Source organism: Prenolepis imparis, unplaced genomic scaffold (assembly GCF_030444845.1).
Source record: "Prenolepis imparis isolate NDT839.2.m4 unplaced genomic scaffold, iyPreImpa1.0 SCAF_6, whole genome shotgun sequence".
In the NCBI taxonomy this organism is placed as follows: Eukaryota; Metazoa; Arthropoda; class Insecta; order Hymenoptera; family Formicidae; genus Prenolepis; species Prenolepis imparis.
Window position 1 is genome coordinate 9,454,662 of NW_028141164.1, and position 20,692 is coordinate 9,475,353.

A 20,692-nucleotide genomic window follows, 5' to 3' on the forward strand; every position below is an offset into this window, starting at 1 on the left:
GAATATCATGAAGATTATTATATTGAAAAATATTTTTTATGAAAAGTATTATTCTTATTGCAATTACTTTGTTAAACTATCTTACGCAATCGATGGATATAAATTTGAATATTATTTTGAATTTTTTATGCAAAGTAATTTTAGATAAGTGCTGGAAGCATTACATCATAAAGTTAATTATTTACGCGCATCAATTTCAGCGTTAGTTTACCAGTTTTTATGCTTGAAATCAAATCAGTTTTACGAGATTTAACTATTCGAATAAATAATAATTGTTTTCGACATATACCGAGAGAAAATTAGAAAGCTCATTAACTCCTAAATTAAATTAAATTAAATTATAATTTAAATTTCACAAAATATCTCGTCGAATTATTGTTGTGTTTCATAATATGGTCATATTACATGTTGCATAGAGTTTAATGCAGTATTCACGAATGAATTGACAGTATTTTTAATATAAATGCGTTTATGGCAATGTCCAGTCTATCGTTTTGTATATCTCATTTATTATTTCCTTGCGAGATATCGTTGATATTGAAAATTCTTCGACGATGACGTATCGGCTGCCAATCAAGAATGAGATTGTAAAACGTGTTGATGACACGCGCCATTTCTTTACAACGATAGACATTATTTCTCCAAATATAATTAACTGGATCTCAAAATAGTAATTTCTTATTAATAATTGAACTTATCGATTGTCGGCTCCGTGTGGAGCTGGATGCTGTTCTAAATTAGAAAACCGATACGACCTGCATTTGATGTTGCTGCACGATTTATTTTTAATAAAAAGAAAATTTTTTCTTTTCTCTTTTTTCCTTTTAAGTCTTTAACAATGTGAAAAGTTAATAACTTTATAACAAACTAAAATTAATAATGTAGTTTATTTGTATCTATTCGTACCACTCTTTATTTCGTTTCTATATCAAAGGATTCAGAATTACTGAGTTTTTTAATTTTTGATAATTGATTTTATAAATTTCTTTCAAATCGACTATTTTGTAATATAAATATAAACGGCCAACGAGGTTTGAAAAATATTTAAATGATTAAAATGAAAAGAGAAATACGGATACTATAAATAATTTTCTATTGAATTATATTATTAATATTAAAATGTAAAAATTAATTTTTGTTATAACCGACGCACCAACATTCGCGTTCGACTCTGTCTATATTTATATATAAAATTAAAATATTTTAAGATTGGACTCTGTGTAACCATCTTTTTATTATTTTATATTGTTTTATTATTTAAGATTAATACAAATATACAAATTAAAATTAGGTTTACATTAATCCATTTATTTGAAATGAAGTAGTCTAGAGAAATAGTTTTAGAAAGAACTAAAAGTATATACAGATAAGAGATGATAAGATAAAATGTTTTCTTCTCTCTTTATTCATCTTTCTAATATTTTTTAAATATTAGCAAACGCTTGAGAATGAAATATTTATAACAAATAAATTTATGCAATCTATTTATATTAGATTTTCTATATGAGAACACTTTTTGATATGATGTACATTGAATAAATAATTTGCAGAAAATTTGCAGAAAATTGTTGACTGATATAAAAACAAACTAATATGCATGTGAATATTTAAAAATACATCTCAAACAATTAAATTATTTCTTTTTAAAAGAATTTACAATTTTTTTAAAAAGAGTTTACAATAACAGTTCTATGACAACGTAAAAAATATAAGTTCAATATTTTTTATGCAGATTTATATAACTGATTGGTATATAATTGTGTTCGATTATTATATTTTAAAATAATATGTGTATATAATATTCTAATATAAAAAGAAAAAAAGAGTAATTGTTAAAAAAAAAGATAGAAAGTATATAATTGGATTCTGATACGATTCTCTTTGCTATTTCCTATTGAACGATATTCACGTATTCATTGCATATTGAATAATATACATTGAATACATAGCCAATTAATAACCACATTATAGGAAACAATATTCCATTAGCGTTGATGAATTTTACGAACAGCTCTCATATAGCATATTTATTTTGTTAAAACTTGATATTACAGCTAATTTTTATTTAAATATTTGTCTGCCACATATGTGACCATTTATGATACTTTGATAAACAATAATGCTTATTTAATTCAGAATTGACTGAAAAATAATAGTACATTGCAGAGAGAATTGTTTCCATCGTTAATTCAATTTTAAATGATTGGAAGCGCATTGAATTTATTATTCAAAATAAATTAATTTTCCACTTGTCAAAAGAAAATATATGTTTCCACAAAAAGATTTAATAAAATCTCACGATATGTGGAACAAATTTATACAGTAAAAAGACGCCGTTATAGGTTAAAGGTTAAAAATGTTAATACATAGCAAACACTTCCAATTAACGATTTTTTAATTTTCAATGAGTTTTGTCCCGATTAAAATTTATCAAAATAAATAATTTTGATTTAATTTGATTTTAATTTTAGTTTAAATTAGTTTATAATTAATTAATTTTTTTAATAATCTAATTTTAAGATTAATTAATTAACATTGAAAAATAAAATTATAGAGTAGAAATAAATTATAATAATTATTACAAAAAATACATATAATATTATAAATTTATAATACAATGTATTTTTAAGCACTTGTTTATTTTAGTATTTATAATCGAGTTTACACAACCATTAGCATAGCTTTATCAATATCAGAGATTTATTTCAATATCGAAATTGAGTCTATATCCACTATTTGTCTAACAATAAGATAAATCTCGGATAAATTCAACTTCAAATCATTTTTGAAAAGAATATCTTGTTTTATATCGTACGTGTACACTTATTTTTTTACATCTTGTATACAATTGCATTTTGAAGAATAGCGGAATTGTTATTCTAATGTCTATTTATCTCGAAAGCTTGAAAAGGATATTATGAAAAGGAAAGAAAAGGAATATTAAAGGAGTTTCTCTCTCTCTCTCTCTCTCTCTCTCTCTCTCTCTCTCTCTCTCTCTCTCTCTCTCTCTCTCTCTTCCGCGCCGTCCATAGTTACGTCCGTTTGTTACGTGAGAATATAAAACTATTTTCATCGGAAAGAAAACGAAATCGAGGGAAACGAGCTCCGTTTTCCAGAGAAGGTAGGAACGAGAGCTTCGCCGGAAACGCAACACGAAAGTTGCAAATGGTCAAAGTTACGCGGGGCGCAGAATCGGAGGTCTTTCCGTGTAAGTAATCGAGCTTGCAAGTTGTGCTTTGGAATAAAGCTCCAGTCTAACGATCGGACAGCGTGCGTGCTTGGAAAAGAAATTGTAAGTTTTGCACCTGCTCCTGGAAATTTTTATAGCTATTCGGATTACGTTTGATTGACTCGTTATAAGTTTTTCTGCGCCTTGCAGTTAACGTTTTATATAAAAATATATTCAATTAAGATAGCTCGTGTGCGCAAAGATATACAAGAGAGAGATGTTAAAAAACCAGTCTCCTTTTTAATATAAAATTTTAAGAAATTGTGATGTGGTTATAAGTTTTCTTTATTTTATTTTTATATTTTAACTTGGGAAATTTTTATTAATTTTGGAAAGTTACAGCTTTTCAACATTAAACAATTTAATAAGGAAAACTCAAATTAGCTTGATAATAATAATAATACGATAGTAATATACCACGAAAATCTTTTATATGGCAGGGGCGAGAGAGAGAGAGCAATTCTTTTTGTCATAATATCGTTCAAGCGGATGAAGCCCTCGAGGAATTTCGTGCTACCTCAATGTCAACCTCAAAAGTTATTACGCGGTGGATCCATTTGACCTAGATTCGTAAATCTCCGGAAAGTTAGTCGTACCATCAAAGACCAATCCATAGATTCGCGAACGAGATCGCCCGATGGATAAATCGATAAATTTCGATTCTGATAAATGCTGCGAAATTAAGTCTGGTCTGCGCTCGATATTTCCAGCGCTTTTGCCACATGATAACGCTAAGCGGATTACGAGCAAAACTTACGTATCGCGAAAACGCATATCGGATTAAAACTAATATGATTGCCAACAAAAAGTTGGTAAAAATTGAATAAACTAGACTGAGAAATTGGAGCTATACATATAAAAATGTCTCGCAATATCTAAAAAAAAAAAAAAAAAAGTTGCAATAGAGAGAAATTATATTCAACGAGAAAAACTGTGAAACGAAAGCTAACAGCGAAAAAAATAACAGATAGGCCGGTAGATTAATATTTCATAAATAACACAAATGTTTTAAACTAAAAAAGAACACAGAATATTTACTTAAATTAAACTATAATTATACATATTTAAAAATACATTTTTATACTGAGAGGCTAACTAATTCGAATATAACGACGACTGTCTATTGTTATACTTTTTTTTTTTTTTTTTTATTTAAATTTTAAAGTTTCAAATATAAAAAGTATTCTTAGTCATAAGCGCCGAAATTGTGACTGTGATTTACATTGATTTGCATGCGGTAACCATTGTAGTCATGTATTTGGCACACACATGAGCATAGTAAATTGATTTGGGAGAACTTATAGACTTGTATTTCATAATAAAAGCCAACGTTACAATTGATTTGTGATAGGCTATACTGCAGCGTTCACCGTAATAATCTTGCATGCTTGCAGCCTTTGAAAGATTTATAAAAACTTGTTGACCCGTATGTAGTTATCCCTCCCTTCCCAAGTTTTTTGTTAATAACTTTATTATTAAAGGTATATGCAAGTGAAAATTCAACTTGGACTTTAATGTGCAAATGAAAATCTCTATCGAAGTTAATTAAAAATTAAGTTTTAAAAATTTGAGGGACTAATGTAAAGTTATAGTTCTTAGTTCTCCTAGTTAATTTCTCTTAAATTTTTTTAATGTGTGCAAACGTGCAAACAATGTGCAATGAAATGACGTATAAAAATTGAATTTTTTTACAAGTAACTTGTGTTATACATTGAGAATATTGAATGGACATAGCTATTTTTGTAAAAGACAATAGATATAATAATTTAAAAAATATTCTATCTAAAAATATGAAAGCTGCAATCCTCCAACTTTTCCTACAAACTTTTATGAAACATTTGGAACATGAAAATTCATTGTACATGAAGATATATCTAACTATCGGTGCATTTGTATTATTTTATAACATGTAATAATTAAATAATATAATTTTCTAATATTCTAAATTTAATTTGTAATTTAATATTGTAAAATTTTTATTTATATTTCTTTTTAAAGATTGGAACGAAAGAACTTTTTTTCTATACATATGTTTATATATTTATTTCATTCATCTCATGATAAAACTCTTCGAATTTTTCATTTTACGAAAATTTGGTTGGTTAAAGCAGCGTCATCGTGTCTCGCGTTGTGTTTACCTTTATGTCGAGATTTTTCGCTGATCGCGCAAATATATTTTCTCTCTCTCGCTCTCTTCTCTCTCTCTCACACACGCACATATGCACACATAGAATTATCGGAGAATTTTGCGCGCGCTATATACTGCTCGGTATTCCGGATACACGATACATCAGGCACATTCGCGGGGAATTTGTGGGCGACGTGTCGAGTACGTTCCTGAATATATACGTTGCTAGGAATACCGTCGGCGGTATTCCTGCGAACCGTCGCGACGTCTCTCAACAAGGATGACATTTCTCCCTTTCTTTTAACTCGTTGTTACCCCGATTTTACAACGACTTCGTAATATATCCGCAGCGCATCTCCAATATTAAATACGATTGGTTCTCAATCTTATTTGTGTAATAATAAAATACATGAATGATCTTGATTAGATTATAATATAGCAGACTGATTCTAAAATACACATCACTCTTTAGTTTTTATTGAAAAATAATTTTTTTCTTGAAAATTAAATTTCTATATCTATTTTATAATAATAATACGCGATAATTAATTATTAAATTGTTTATTTGCAGCTTCAATCAACGACGCACAGTGGCCCATTCGTGAACTCCAAAGGACAAGAATATCTTTTAAAGGTAACAATAGAACAAAATTGAAGAATAGATGACTTTTCTAAGTAAGGTAAAATAAAATTTAGATTAATTTTTATTTGACAATTATATTACACAGAGAGAATTTTCTCTTAGAATTTACCCTGAAATTCATGGTAATCGTGGGACAATATGGTATGGAAAGAATTTTATGAGAATTTCTTTGATTAATATTTATCACAATAAACACACTAATATCTACACGTTAAAATATAAAACATGTTTGAGAAATTTTACCATGCAGTTTAGTAAAATTAATCAAACATATTTTATATTTTATTGTGATAGATATTATTTTTATTGTGATAAATATTAATCAGAGAAATTCTCATAAAATTCTTTTCATACCATATTGTCCCACGATTACCATGATTTTCAGGGTAAATTGTAAGAGAAAATTCTCTCTGTGTACCAATTACATGAATCCTTCAATTCTTGTTTTCATTATTATTATTATTAACTCTTCTGGCAATCTTTAACGTGATAGATGTATACATCATGAAATATGCCAGAAGAGAGGAAACAGAATAATATTATGTGATATAAAGATTTTGTCGAGATAGATAAGAACTTCCATATTTTCTCTGTCTCTTCACGGAGAAAATACTTCTTTCAAATATGAAAAGGAATGTTTGTGAATAAAGGAAAAAGCTTTACCATACTTGATAACGTTATGAGCCAAATCTAATAGAATGCTTTATAACTCTAGTTAATAATTAATAGTGTAAGAGAATCTTGCTAATACATTATCTTTTATATTATTTATTATTTAAGATTGCTACAGTCAATATTTATTTGTATTGATTATTACTTTTATTAATCTTTATATTAATGTGTCAAAAACAATGTGAATCGTGCAATTTCCACTTTTTTTGAAAATATTTTCAAGAATTTTCGTAACATTGTTTTATTTTTAAAATAAACAAAATTCTTACACATAATACATAATTTGACCACGTTTTTTTGCATATATTATGAACATGACATTAGCCGAGTAAGATGCATTGAATTGTGATTAACAAAAAACATTGATGAAACTCAAGACTGATATTTATTCGACTAATTTGCCAGCCCTATGTCAAATTCATTTTGATTGTCGGATATTTGCGATTTATTGCAAAATCTCGTCTTGTCTAATATATTTACGATAGTACATTGGATTTCCACCTCTTTGCTGACGTGTTTCACACGCGGTTATATAGCAAACGACAAACTTTTATCCTGCAAATCAAATATTGTGGTTTCGAAATGTGTAAAATAAAAGAAAATATCTCGATGCATTAAGCCTTAGGTATATATTATTTTTTTAACTTTAATACGTATACATTTTTCTAAAAAATTATTTAATAATAAATAACCGAAACATTAATTTAAAACGATATTGTTTTTATTTAAAAATACAGGTATAACATATTGAATTTAATACGCAGATCGAATATTATTATTATAAATAATTATGATTGAAATATTATAAATATTATAAATAATTATGATAAATTACTCTTCTTATAATATAATATGTAATAATTAACTTTAACCACAATGAAGAAATTATTTTTTTCTTCCGAAACTTTAAACCAGTCAGGAGATCTACGAAATTGTATGCAAATTAGTTTCATGTCAAATCTCTGATAAATGAGATGAATGTTCTTTTGCAATTCAATTTTTTTTTCCCATGCAATTTTGCGCACAATTGCTTTGAAGAATGCGATTCCCGAATAACTTCGTTTAACCGCGTTAACAATGCTTCGCAAAACTACATGGCTTTTGATAAACATTCTTTGTCGAGGAAGCGTTATTTCAAACTTTCCTAGATAAATATCATTACGCTTGTTACATGCCGCGCTTTTTACGAAAGAAACAAGTGCACAGATGCAGTAGGATTTCTTTTTAATCTATAAAAATTTTTCAATTTTTAAACACCGATGTGATCGATTTCTATATATATTAAGAATGCACAAGATTTTTTTTTAAAACTTTTGTAGGATATTCCTTTTTCTCTTAGGAAAAATCCGGATTTATCTATCTTAAAATCCGGATAATTACTTTTGTATCAAATCTCTTTTAATTTTCTTTGTTTTTTCTTTTAGATAATTTTTAATGTAACTTATTGACAGCGTTTAAAGTTTTAGAAATTTTTTTGTTAAAAATTTTTTTTGTAAATATTCATATAAATATTTATCGCGAAGCTGTACATATCTATAATAAATTAAAGCTTATGTTGCATCTTACAAAGAAATATATGAATGTCCCTCTCCGATATTTACAGACTTTGGAAATGTGTGTTGCAAAATAATATTTAAAAAAAAATACATTTTTAAAAAATGTAAATGTGTAGTTATAAAAGGCCATTAAAAAGCCATAAAACTTTTATCTGAATCGCTTTCTCATATATCTTACGGTTTCAACGATATTCACTGGAAAAGAAGTATACCAAGTTATCTTCGACAGCTTATTTCAACCCCTAGCATACGAGAAAGTACTTATAAAAAAATATGTTTCATTTTGAGTTACCTCATAACATATTCAAAGCCCATTAGAATCGTAGAGAGACACTTTCATATACGTCTTCTTGTTAAAGGTCTTGAAAAATATTCTCGTAAAATGTATATTCGAAGAAATTACGAAATTTCAGAAATATTTTTTCATCACACACGATAATATTATTTTTTTTATTTAACACACGTCTTATCGCTGAGCTAAAATTATCGGATTGTTGATGTATCGATCGATATTAAGATATCGTTTTTCAAGAAACGCGAATCTAACGAGGTTATTATGGCTTATTTTAATATTTCGTTTTTTTTTTTTTTTTTTTTTTTTCTTGTTAATGAAAGTTTTGTGCTTTCTTCTTCATTGATAATTGTTTGACATGACTATCTCTATAATATACCCTATTTATATCTCTTAATCTTCCCTCTATTTTTTCAGTCATAATTTAATATATGATCGATAAGTTCATTTATTAATATTGATGAACTATAGCTCAGTTTGACCGTTTCTTTATTTTATTAGATCGGAATATTGATCGTAATATTCTCTTCAATCTCAAGTTAATGATAATTAATGTATCTTGATGTAATGAAAAAGACTATATATAGATAACATCTTTACAAAGTCAAAATTTCATATTCCGATTTTATAAATTCAATTTATCAAATGGGAGAAAGGAATGCAAAGGAGATAGAATAGAAGATGTGTACGTATGTGTGGGGATGGAAAGCTAGAAGATATATATAGTAGAGACATTTAGATAAACATTTGGTTAATTAATTACTCAAGGCACAAATATTGATTATTTACCGTCTACAAATAGGAAATATCTGTACGCAAATATAGTTTAATTAGATGGATGAGGAAATACGCGTTTTCAACCAGAAAAAGTAATCCGTATAATTAATATAATATTGAAGGATTCAGTGTAATGTAAATACGGAAAACGTAGTGTCACTCTTTAGATATCTCATAATGCATCTCGCGCCTTCGTACAACGATCATCATTCATTTTCTCATCTTCATTTTCCGATGATTTTCCAATTCCTTTTAATCGAGCGATTTTCTTCTCTGCTCAGGGTCTCGAGGCGACACTGAGTGACAGCAAGAAGAAGTACAGTGACAAGGTGAGTGCACTTCTGGCAGCCTGGGAGTATGTCACCAATTATATTCCTGCGGCACCGCCCGAGGCCATCCAGTCAGTCATAGAATGGGCTCACAGGTGAGTACAAGTCATTCATCGATTGTTGCATATCCGCGATTATGCAGTCGACTTAATTAATGGCAAACTCGCTTCGCCAAGACTTCCGGGGGAGGGGATTTCAAAATGACACTTGGGATTAATTTTCAGAATATTCAGAAAATATATATTATATATATTCTATATATAATATTCTAAATATATATTATATATATTCTATATATAATATATCAGAATCCTTATCGAGGTACAGTCGTTTGATATCATTGAAAAGAGCTATCACGATAAATTATTTTAAAGAGCTATTTTATGTAAGATTTCTATATATTTTAATTAAGAAAAGTATGATAAATTAAACTTATTTAATAAACGCCAATAATTTATCATTTCTATTTTAAATAGTTTCTTTTTTTGTTTTTTTTTAAGAATTATATTGAATAAATATTCTGAATGTATGGAAGGAGAATTCTTTTAGCTTTTATAACATTGTTTTGGTTGTTCATATTATTATTTAACTTTAACATTTTTCAAGATTGCTGAATTTTATTTATTTGTCACTTAATTATTTTCATTATTACAAATTATTTCAATATTATAAAATATTCGCATATGCTTATGACCCATTGTATACTCGACTTTTTCGTTACTACTGGTCGGAGCTTTTTTCAACACAAGGTAGCACGAAACGAGTTTCGATGTAACAGCGTCATTCTATGGCAGATGAACGTGACGAGAGCGTGAAAAGCGTGAAAAGGGGGGGTGGTAGAATGAAAGAGAGAGACCGACTGCACTGAGAGTAATGAATCTGCACGTATGTAGTCGTCATACAAACGATCCCGGAATTTTGAATAGCAATGCGACGCAAATTCACGTTAACGTGACAGGTATACAACCGAGAGACCTTACAGATACAGGGTGGTCCGAAAAGGATGTACGAAAATAATCTTCTTCGTGAAATTTTCGGTTGCTTCTTAACGAGCTTCTAATTAATTAGCAATTAGCTATTCGATATTGTTTTTAGCGGATGAGTTAAATCCTATATAGACGTGAATAAATAACGAAACATTGTTTCCTGATTAGTCTAATGGATGTTCTATTCTGACGAGCTTTTCGTTTATGACTTCATCATTGTTAATACAAAGATATAATTATATGAGATTATAAAGAGATCGTCATTTCTAAAATATAATATCTAAATTTAAAAAAGAATGAAAATTTAATTTAGATATAAGAAGTTTTATTATTTTCTCTTCTATTTCTTGTTAATGCTCGTATAAATCTAGCCACATAATAGATTATTAGTGATAAACTAAAGATGACAAATTAAAAAAATGTTTGTTTAAAATTAAGATACTCTGAATGTATTAATGGTCTGATTTTATTCAATTTTTGAGAGTATATAAATTCCTTTTGTTGCCTTTTACTTAAATATTCTCGTTCAGGCGCGAGTGTCACAAATATAGAGGCAAACAAAAACAAGTGCGCGCAAACACGTTTTGTCGGCGTTCTTTTACGCGTTGCGGCTCACTCACGTTGTTGCTCTCCGTTGTGCAGACATACGTTGACACTGGTATTGCGCGGGGAGTGGCCCAAGTTAGCACCCGTCGCCAAAACGCACCTCTGCGTAACGCTGCAGAGGTGTGCAACTCAGCTGGTGCAACACCCCGCTGCGCCCAGGTGTACCGCTCTGCTGACTCTGGTGAACAATCCATGGTCGCATTCCAGCCTCGACAGCATACTTAACGGCCAACCGAATTCCGAAGATGAAGAGGGTAAGAAAAGACAAAGTCTATTAGTACTATTGTGAAAGTTAGCCAACTTTTTTTTTTTGCAATGGATGACTCTAAAATGACTGCATTATATGAGTGCATTCAGCTTCAGTTTCACACACACATTATGTAATTTGAAAATTGACATTTTAAGTTATTTAAAAAAATATAAGATTAGTTGTGTAATATTAGTCACATTATGCTTTATTATTAAAAGTATACAAGCCAAAAATAGATACCATTAGCTTCCTTGCAGGCTTCCCTTGGGAAGAAATTGGAAAATTTGGAGAGCTATAAAATTTAGTTGGACTTTTTTGCTGAGAAAAATAGAAGTTCTATTTTTCTAGTTATATATATTTACTTTTTAGAAATTATAATTTAGTAAAGTTTTAATTTTACACATAAACACTTGTTCATTGAATTTTCTTAAAAAGATGAAACGAGAAAATTTTGTGGCCAACTCTATATTTTGATGCAATATAATCTTATTTATGTTCTCATTTGTGTGTTCCTTTAATTATATAATAAAAAAGAATTTTTTTATTTATATTTTATCGCATTTAAATATCTGATATTTGAAGATATTATCAAATGTACTTAATATAATTGCAACTGATAAATTTTTATTATCTATGGGTTGTGTGTATGTATGTATATTCATGTTGAGTAAGAGATGAGTCATAGGATGATACATATATGGCATGATACATATATTACAGCAGTTACATAATAACAATTGCTTGCCTTTAATACATTAGATCTCTAATTGTTCTTGTGATCAGTAAAAAATTATTTTATTTGTTCAACATGCTTCTATAAATTATCTTTAAATCCTCGACGAACATATGTTACGAATTCAGTGAGAAAATTAATAAAGATTTATACTATTGATGTAATATTATCAAGAAATTTTTTTCATGATTTTTATTTTCATTCACTTCAGAATTTCTCGCGGCATTTAAATTGAGTTTAATAAATCAAGACAGATTTGGCAATCTCTAGTTTTTTTTTTTTTTTTTGTGAAAAATTAATACATCATCGGATCTGTCGGAGTGACATGTGTGCTGTGGTTTTAGAATTCTGTTGTTCGGAAAAAGGCGAGCTGCTGACGATGAGACTGAAAATACTCTGCGAGGACCGCTGCGAGGACATAGCGGTGAACCTCGCCGCTGCGTGCGTACGCTCCCTCAGACGAAGCGATCGACTACGCTCGCTCTCGGAGTCTCATCACGTCCACTACATGATCGACGTGTACATTGTCCTCTTGTACAAATTGAAACGCACGCAAGATATTTTCGCTCAAGTAAGTATCGATGGAAGATATCCGAGTATATTTTGCTACAAGCCGCGTTCAATCGTTCCCTTAAAATGCAAATCTTCGGGAATCTCCCTATATGTATAAAGATTCCCGAATTTCAAATCTTCTCAAACCAATTTGATCATTTAAAGAATTTATTTGCTTAATTTGCTAAAAGTTATTAAAATACAAAGCTATATCAAACTAAGCTATAAATACATCAGAACTTTCAAAAACATTTTCTTAGATCAATTTGAGTTTGTTAGAATTATGACAGTGTATTCGGAAGATTGATACGTTTCTTTACAACCGAAGAAACGAATGTCTTGGTTGTCTTGTATGAATTCTGCCGTCCTAGAATTTATAACTGTGCGCTTTGTTACAGTTAAAATTAATGGACCTCAACGACGGGCTTGAATTGGTCCAGAGGCTTAGCGGCGAGAAGCCAGCCAAGTATGGAACAGCGCGTGTTTGGAGAAATTCGATAAAGACCGCGGAATTGGTCGCGCAGTATCTTGTTACTGCCGGGATGGTTCGACCAATATCAGAAACCGGTGCAAATATTTTAGAGCAGATCTTAAACTCTTGGGCGCTACTGCACGCAAAATTGAAAGACGTCGCACCGACTCTGTTCGGCATGATTAGAAAATTAATTGAACCCGCGGAAAGTGCTCAACATATTTATATCTTCTGTGCAGTACTTGCAAAACATGTAAGTAAACATTTAATTTAAAAATTTGACATTTCAAAAAAAAATATTTGAGAAATTTAAATATCTTTTATTTTACTAGAGGTATTAATTACTTACTGAGAGAATAAAATTATATATATATAATAGTTAATTATATATATATATATAATTTTATTCTCTCAATAAGTAATTAATATGTATATAGTAATTAATATGTAATACTTTCAATACTTTAATTAATATATATAAGTTAAACAAAGTTAAAAATTAATAAAATAGAAATTGAATTTTCTTTTAATATATGTATGGAGAAATTAAATCTGGAGGAAATAATCTTCTTTTAATTGCAGTTTGGCGAGAGTATAAAACCTTTGGTGATCGAATTGTATATTAGAGCGCTGACAACGGACATGAACGAGCTCGAGAGTCAGAAGGCAAAGTCAGACAAGGATAAGGAGCGCGAGACCGCCAAGCGTCTTAGTACACAATTCCTTAAATTGGCGGACGTAGTAGATAGTAATATTGGCATTGCAAAGGAATGTGTCTTGACGGCATTCTCCTTACATCCTACCAGAGCTTGCTACGACAGAATAAAGGAATTGGCAGTGGCGTGTGGAAAGGCCAAAGAGGATAGTGTTTCGCAAGAGGGGGAGACCCCTAAGAGAGAGGACCCTAACGAAATCCAAGAAAAGGATCCCAGAGAGAATGATCTCCCTATATCGACTCTTAAGATCAAATCTGAGATCAAATCTGAGCTAACGGAGAATAACAGCGTCACGGAAACATTCTCGGCACAGTCGTCAAGTTCGATAGTTTCGGAAACGCAGCCGCCGCAGTATCAAAATTCGACCATCACAAAGAGCATAGACTTTCAGAATGAACAGGTGACAAAGACATTCGAACAGACCGATCAGTTATTGAAAAGTCTGCTAACAGCGAAGAAGCCCGACAAAACGACGTCCGATACGACAAAACCCCCGGCGCCGACAAATGACAAGTGTGCGTTACATCCAAAACACGAACCTTTGGCCGGCGAACTCTGTTTCAATTGTGGCGAATTTACTGGGAGCGACAAAATGAGCGACAACAAATCGCAAATGAACGAAACTACGAGCACAATGCCGAGCAACAACAGCGTGGAGAGAACATTAGATACGCTGCTTCTGATTAAGAGTGAGCCGGTGACAGCCAGTTATGACGAGAAATCTGTGCCCAGTCAAGTTCTCGATGGCGAGAAACTGGGTCTTTCGCCGCAACTATGCGACGATCTGGCCGTAGTACTGAACAGTCCGCGTTTCAACTTGCTCAGCTGGGTGCTAGATTGGAAAGAGTTGAAGAGTTCGTGCGAGCAGTATCTGGAAAACGCCGAGGAAATGCGCAATACGAATAAGGAGCTCAAATTCTTAAATATCGACTATTCGCAGTTTAAGGATTGGCCATTGGAGGACGACACCAAAGACATCTTTTTTGGCATCGAGAAGGGCTACGAGCAGTGGGCCGACCTGCCATCTGACAGTTCCGAACAGTTTGGCAGCTTTCAGCCGGCGGCCGGCTACAAGCGCTCGTCGACGCGCCGTAGTTTAGACGACACCACGACGGACTCCGACAGCGGTAGTGTATTGCGCGTACGACGTACCGCGCGAACGCGCAAGATCCATCGCCTAGAATCGTCTGAGAGTGATTACGACAGCGGCGAGCCTAAACCAAAGCGCTTTAGAGATAGGATTAGCTCGGTATCGAATGATAGTGACAGCAATACACAAGACAGTCAGACCGATAGCTTGGGTAGCGACGGTTGCCGGCTAGAAACTAAGAAAAAATCCAACAAATCGAGCGGCAAGGAATCCAACAAGAAACGATCGAAGGCATCGAAGCTCACCGTCGACTCCATCTCGTGTCCTTACATGTTAATGGACGAAGAGACACAACACACAAACGCGCACGAGGACGCCAGCGGCTCCTCCGATGTCAGCAGCAACGACATCATCACTCTTTTCTCCGCAGATATGGACGAAAACAAAGAGACGATCAAGGGCTCGGCGTATACCGCTGCGGCGCAGTTGATTATTACGACAGAAAGGCGAAGCGATCCGGCGGTGCTGAAAACTCTCAGGATGTATAGACCGCAAAATCCGAAAAAGATTTCGCAGATCCTGCAGAAGAACTTGCTGAACAAGGACACCAACAACGGCAATCGGGTGGATTGCACCGAGCAACAGGCAACGAACAACATCGTGAAATTCGCGCCGATGCTGAGCACGCTGAACCTGAATCCGAAGATTGTGCTGACCCGCGCGGATGAGGCCGACCGCAAGCTTATGAACCGCAAGAAGCAGCAACAGCGGCTGAGCAGCGGTGACATTACCAACGAACTGATCAATATAAAGACGACGATGCCATTTTCACCGAACAACAAGAGCATAATGACGTATCAGAAGAAGCAAAAGGAACACGCCTCGAGTGGCAAGAAGAACAACGCCACTAAGAAAACCGACCTAGACTGTTCCGTGGTAGTCGACGGCCATCGTGATCATCACCGTCTCGGTGGTAAGCCCAACTTGAGTAAGATGAAGTACGATATTCTCGCGAAAGCTGTTAGGGATTCCGATATATTGGCTAAAAATGTGCCGGGTATGAATTCCCTGGACATGATGGTGCCACCACGACAACGTTCCACGGTAAACGTGGTGCAGCTTTCCAGGAGCGGTATTCCGCAGAGCCCGAGTTCCACAGGTGCGACGGCGGCGACTATTAACGTCAGTGGCAACACGCCTCCACGACCCACGCGTACCCCAAGCGTGGCCAGTAATCAGAGTAGCAGCGGTGGCAACAATAGCATACAGTTACCGGGTACGCCGTCCTCGACAGGCGGCCACGATAGTGGGGTCGGTATGAGTCCAGCCGGTCAGACACCACCACTGAGATCATCGAACCTCGGAACGCCACCGGACGCGGTTGGCGAGGAGGCCAATCAGCTGCCGGATGCCGCGTCACCAACGACCATCAGTCCGACGATTCCGGCGACGACGATGACCGCTAACAATCCCTCGACGATACATCAGCTTGACGTTGCTGCCGTTATCGAATCATCCACAGGTACAGTGCGAACGATGGCGCAGATACGTCGCGCGAGCAATCAGCACAACAATCAGTCGCCGAGAAAATCACCCTCTTCTCCGTGCTCCACGGGGACGATTGCGATCATCACCACAACAATGACGACAACGACCACGACAACGTCTCCGGGAGGATTAACCGCGACACCTATCACATCCGAATCGTTGAAGGCAGTCCTCATAAACAAGCCGGACGGCAGTTACCATATTACATCGATCAATCCTAATCAGAGGAACCTTTTGAACTTGCAGAATCTGGACGACGGTATTGGTTTCGCGCGACAGACAACGCAGCAGCAGCAACAACAACGTGGTACGGATGCTACAGGTAGCGTGTCGTCTAATAGAAACGCCTACGATCGACTTACCGCTTCCTCTGTGAAGAGCACATCGCAATCAGGTCAGAATGCCGTTCTGCCCAAGTTCAATCAGGCCTTCCGCAAAACTATCTACACCTTGTCAACGGATACGCCTGCAAGTGGCGTCGCCGGCGCCGCAACTGATACACCTCTGGGTAATGTTCAACAAGCGGCAGCAGCAACAGCGTCTGCGCAAAAGACGACGACGAATCTATCGAAGGCAGTGCAAACATCCGTGCCGAACAATCAGCAGCAACCGCAGCATCAACAACAGCAGCAGCAGACAAACGCGGGCAACATCAATGTGCAATCGATCATTCCCAATCTACAGTTGCCAGCCAACAGGCAGATAGTCAGTATTGTGCCAAGCTCCGGTAATAATAACCCGGCAAACACCGCCATCGGCTCGAACCAAGCCGCCAACCAGACACTCACGCAACTCGTGAATGCGAACACGCCTAGCACTGGTGTCATATACACGCACAAGGTGATAACCGGCAATAATCCGAATCAGCTCAACATCATACCGACCATATCGCACACCAACTCTGTACCGGGTGCCAGAACTCCAGTGGTTAAACTTAACATCATTCGCCCGATTAGACAACAAATGACGGGGACTATTCAGGCTGTTTTGACGCCGAGACTGCAACAACAACAACAACAGCAGCAACAACAACAACAACAACCACAGGCCGTGAGAACGGATAGTCTGATCGGTTCTACGATCGATAATCAGGTGAGCTCGACGACTCTGGAACAGCTACGGGAGTTCGAAAGTGTGCTGGAACAGGTAAAGGAGAGGAGTATTCAGCCGCAGGCTCACCATTCGAACAGCGCGACCACGACAACCGTACAGACACAGACCACCACGCAGCAGACTCAGGGGAACAAACAGCAGCAACAACAGATCTCCGTTAGCGCTCTGGCGCAGCAATTGATGATGCCTGCGCAACCTAGCGCCAATAGCGAATCATTCGCCAGCAATAATGGTAATACCGTGACATTCCAGCAAGATTCCGTATTTTCGCAGAAGGTTTCTGTGGCCTATGTGAATCCAAGCAGCGGCAACCAAACTGTCACCGCTAAAGTGGCGGCCAACTCTACACCAACCCCGGTAGTCGTGGTCACCAGTTACTGTCAACCGGCAGCATCACCAGCTTTGAGCGTCACGTCGCAGAGCTCGTCGAGTCCATGTGTAACACCGGCTCCTGCACCATCAGCTGGCAAAACTCCACCGACGCCGCCATCTGCCGCAGCCACCGTCGCTGCCAAAACCGGCGTGAAAAAATCAACGCCAAAGACAGTCAAGACCAGCGCCACTAACACGTCCAAGGCGTCGCCGATACCGAAACCGCAACAGAAGCCGCAAGAGGACGAGCAGACCGCTCAGCGGATCTACGCAATTCTGGACGAATACGCTGAGCAATTGAGAAATTCACCGGATCTTAACAACAAACCGGCGCCCCGAAGAAGATCCAATCCGCCGACCAATCCAAGCCAATCATCCAAGAGAAAGAAGTCGAGCTCGAGCAAGAGCAAACCGGTGGGACAGCAAACTTCCGAATTGAGCCCCAGTACGGACGATCTCGGCAGGACTATGGGCAGCGAGGATTCGTCCAGCGGCATCGTACACGTGCAGGATAGTCCGGCTGGATTTTCCGCGCCGGAAGAACCGTCAGTGAGCGTCAACAACAGTCATGTCGTTGCGGAAGCGAGCGCAGAAGTGCGCAGCTTGACGAGCGATTCGAACGACGGCGTCGAATTGAACGTGAAGCGGCGTAATCTCATCTTCACGGAGCCAGGTTCGGGCCAACCGCGCACAGTAATCGTGCAGGAAGCTTTGCAATCGAGCTCGGTGAGCGTCAGCGAGGCACTCGCATCGGTTACCGGCAAGATGGGCGGTACATCGGTACTGATGCCGACTAGTATCGTGCTACCGTTGGTCAAGGGCGCTCAACAGTTCACCATAGTAAGTTCCGGATCCAAGTTACTCGCGACGATGCCGACAACTATGCGTGCGAGCGGCAATACCAACACTCTGGTGCTGCAATCGTTCCTCAATCAGAGTGCCACCAAGCTGATCACGCCGCACGTCAAGCAGATGAAGATGCAACCCACCTTGCAAACCCTTTCGAACAACAATCAAACGCTGACTGGGGCGCAAAACGTTCAGAGCGCGTCTGTAGTGATACCTCAAACCGGAAGCGCGCAATTCGCCGGAGAAATGGCGACGGTGACGACACCGGATGTGAAGTCCAACGTGATCAGCGACCTGACGACCTTGAAGAATGAAGCGGCCGTAGCTGTTGGCAGCGGGATCGCGGTCGAATCAGCAGCGCCGAATGCCGCGATTGTAGTGAACAAGAACAATAATCCCACTATCAGCCTGATTGGAACCCGGAACATCAACGAAATCTCAGACGGTCAGCAGATATGCGGCGTCATCACCAGCAACCCGATGCTGCAGAGCACGACGAGGCTCTTCAATTCGAGCATACATAAACTATCGACGCCTGCGACCTTGAAGGCGGATAATGTGGTCTGCATCGCGCCGGCGGCTGCTGCTGCTGTCTCTCATCCACCGGACAAGAAATCGCCTCAGGACGGCCGGGATGGAATTCGTACCGAGAAACCGGTGTCTATACAAACAGGCGCCACCATCGCGCTCACCTTCACCTCGCAGACCGACGTAAACGCCATACTCAATGATACTAATCAACAGAAAGACACGAAGGAGACGTCCACCGGGATAACAACATCCGGCACCAAGATTATTTCTCCGAAGAAGAGAAAATTCAACGACGTTATCGGCATACATGAGAACATATCGCCGAGAACTTTGCTTTCTACAAACATTGCCACGTCATTACAGAATAATACGAAAATTGGTAAGGATTCGCCCGCAATATTGTCTTGTACTTTTCTTATGCAAGAAAATAGTTTTATTTATTTATTTTTGTATTTACATATTATTTCGTTGTAGTTAGAAATATTTTAAGAGGTGATTTCTTTAATTATAATTATATATTTATATTAATTTTATTACTAATTATATAATTATATTAATAAAATTAATATAATATTAATATAATTATATAATATTAATATAATTATATAATATTAATATAATTATATAATATATTAAATTCTTAATTATATTATTATTAAAGTATAATTATTAGTGCTCAAACTAAAAAAAAATTGGAATTCAAAATAAAATTTTATTTTCAAAAGTTTCTAAGATTGTAGAGATTATCTATATACTTTATATATATATTTTATATACTTATATTACAACATTGTGTGTGCGTATATATATGCATTAATTTTTTTGATAAATTATTCTTGTTATAGAGTCTTCTATTACTTCCACGAACAAGCAATCGAACGTCATCGACAGCACGACGCAATTCTTGGTGACCGGTGGACCGAGCAGTTCAGACAGTCAAGAGTCGTCTATGCAACAGTCCACTGAAACAATCGACGGATCTTGCAAGGTCGGGAACGGACTGCTGTACGAAAATGCACGTTTACAGGAGGCCTGGGAATCGGAGGGAAAGATTTCACCCGACACGCCATGGAGATACGTTCCTACGTCAATGAATACACTAAGCAGTGATTCCTTGAAAGGGTATTCTAGGTAATAATTTTAATCATATTCAACATGTATCGCAAAAAAAAATTGATTTAATTTCTATATAAAAATATTTTTTATTTTATTTTGAATATATTATTTTTATATAATTTTTATACAATT

The 20,692-nt window shown here is 35.6% G+C and overlaps 1 protein-coding gene across 2 annotated transcripts in view; it reads left to right on the top strand.

The window, feature by feature from the left end:
• LOC145937767 (uncharacterized) overlaps nucleotides 1–20,692 on the top strand; it is a 66,878-nt gene that overhangs the window by 37,968 nt on the left and 8,218 nt on the right. Inside the window, exons 2-8 of one of the 2 annotated variants that reach the window (XM_083041116.1) lie at nucleotides 5,929–5,991; nucleotides 9,579–9,721; nucleotides 11,255–11,472; nucleotides 12,546–12,772; nucleotides 13,152–13,478; nucleotides 13,808–19,823; nucleotides 20,290–20,575. In XM_083041116.1, the coding sequence (XP_082897242.1) occupies nucleotides 5,929–5,991; nucleotides 9,579–9,721; nucleotides 11,255–11,472; nucleotides 12,546–12,772; nucleotides 13,152–13,478; nucleotides 13,808–19,823; nucleotides 20,290–20,575 (7,280 nt within the window). Of the gene's footprint in view, nucleotides 1–5,928; nucleotides 6,038–9,578; nucleotides 9,722–11,254; nucleotides 11,473–12,545; nucleotides 12,773–13,151; nucleotides 13,479–13,807; nucleotides 19,824–20,289; nucleotides 20,576–20,692 lie in introns of both variants that reach the window. The other variant, XM_083041117.1, reaches the window with a different exon arrangement.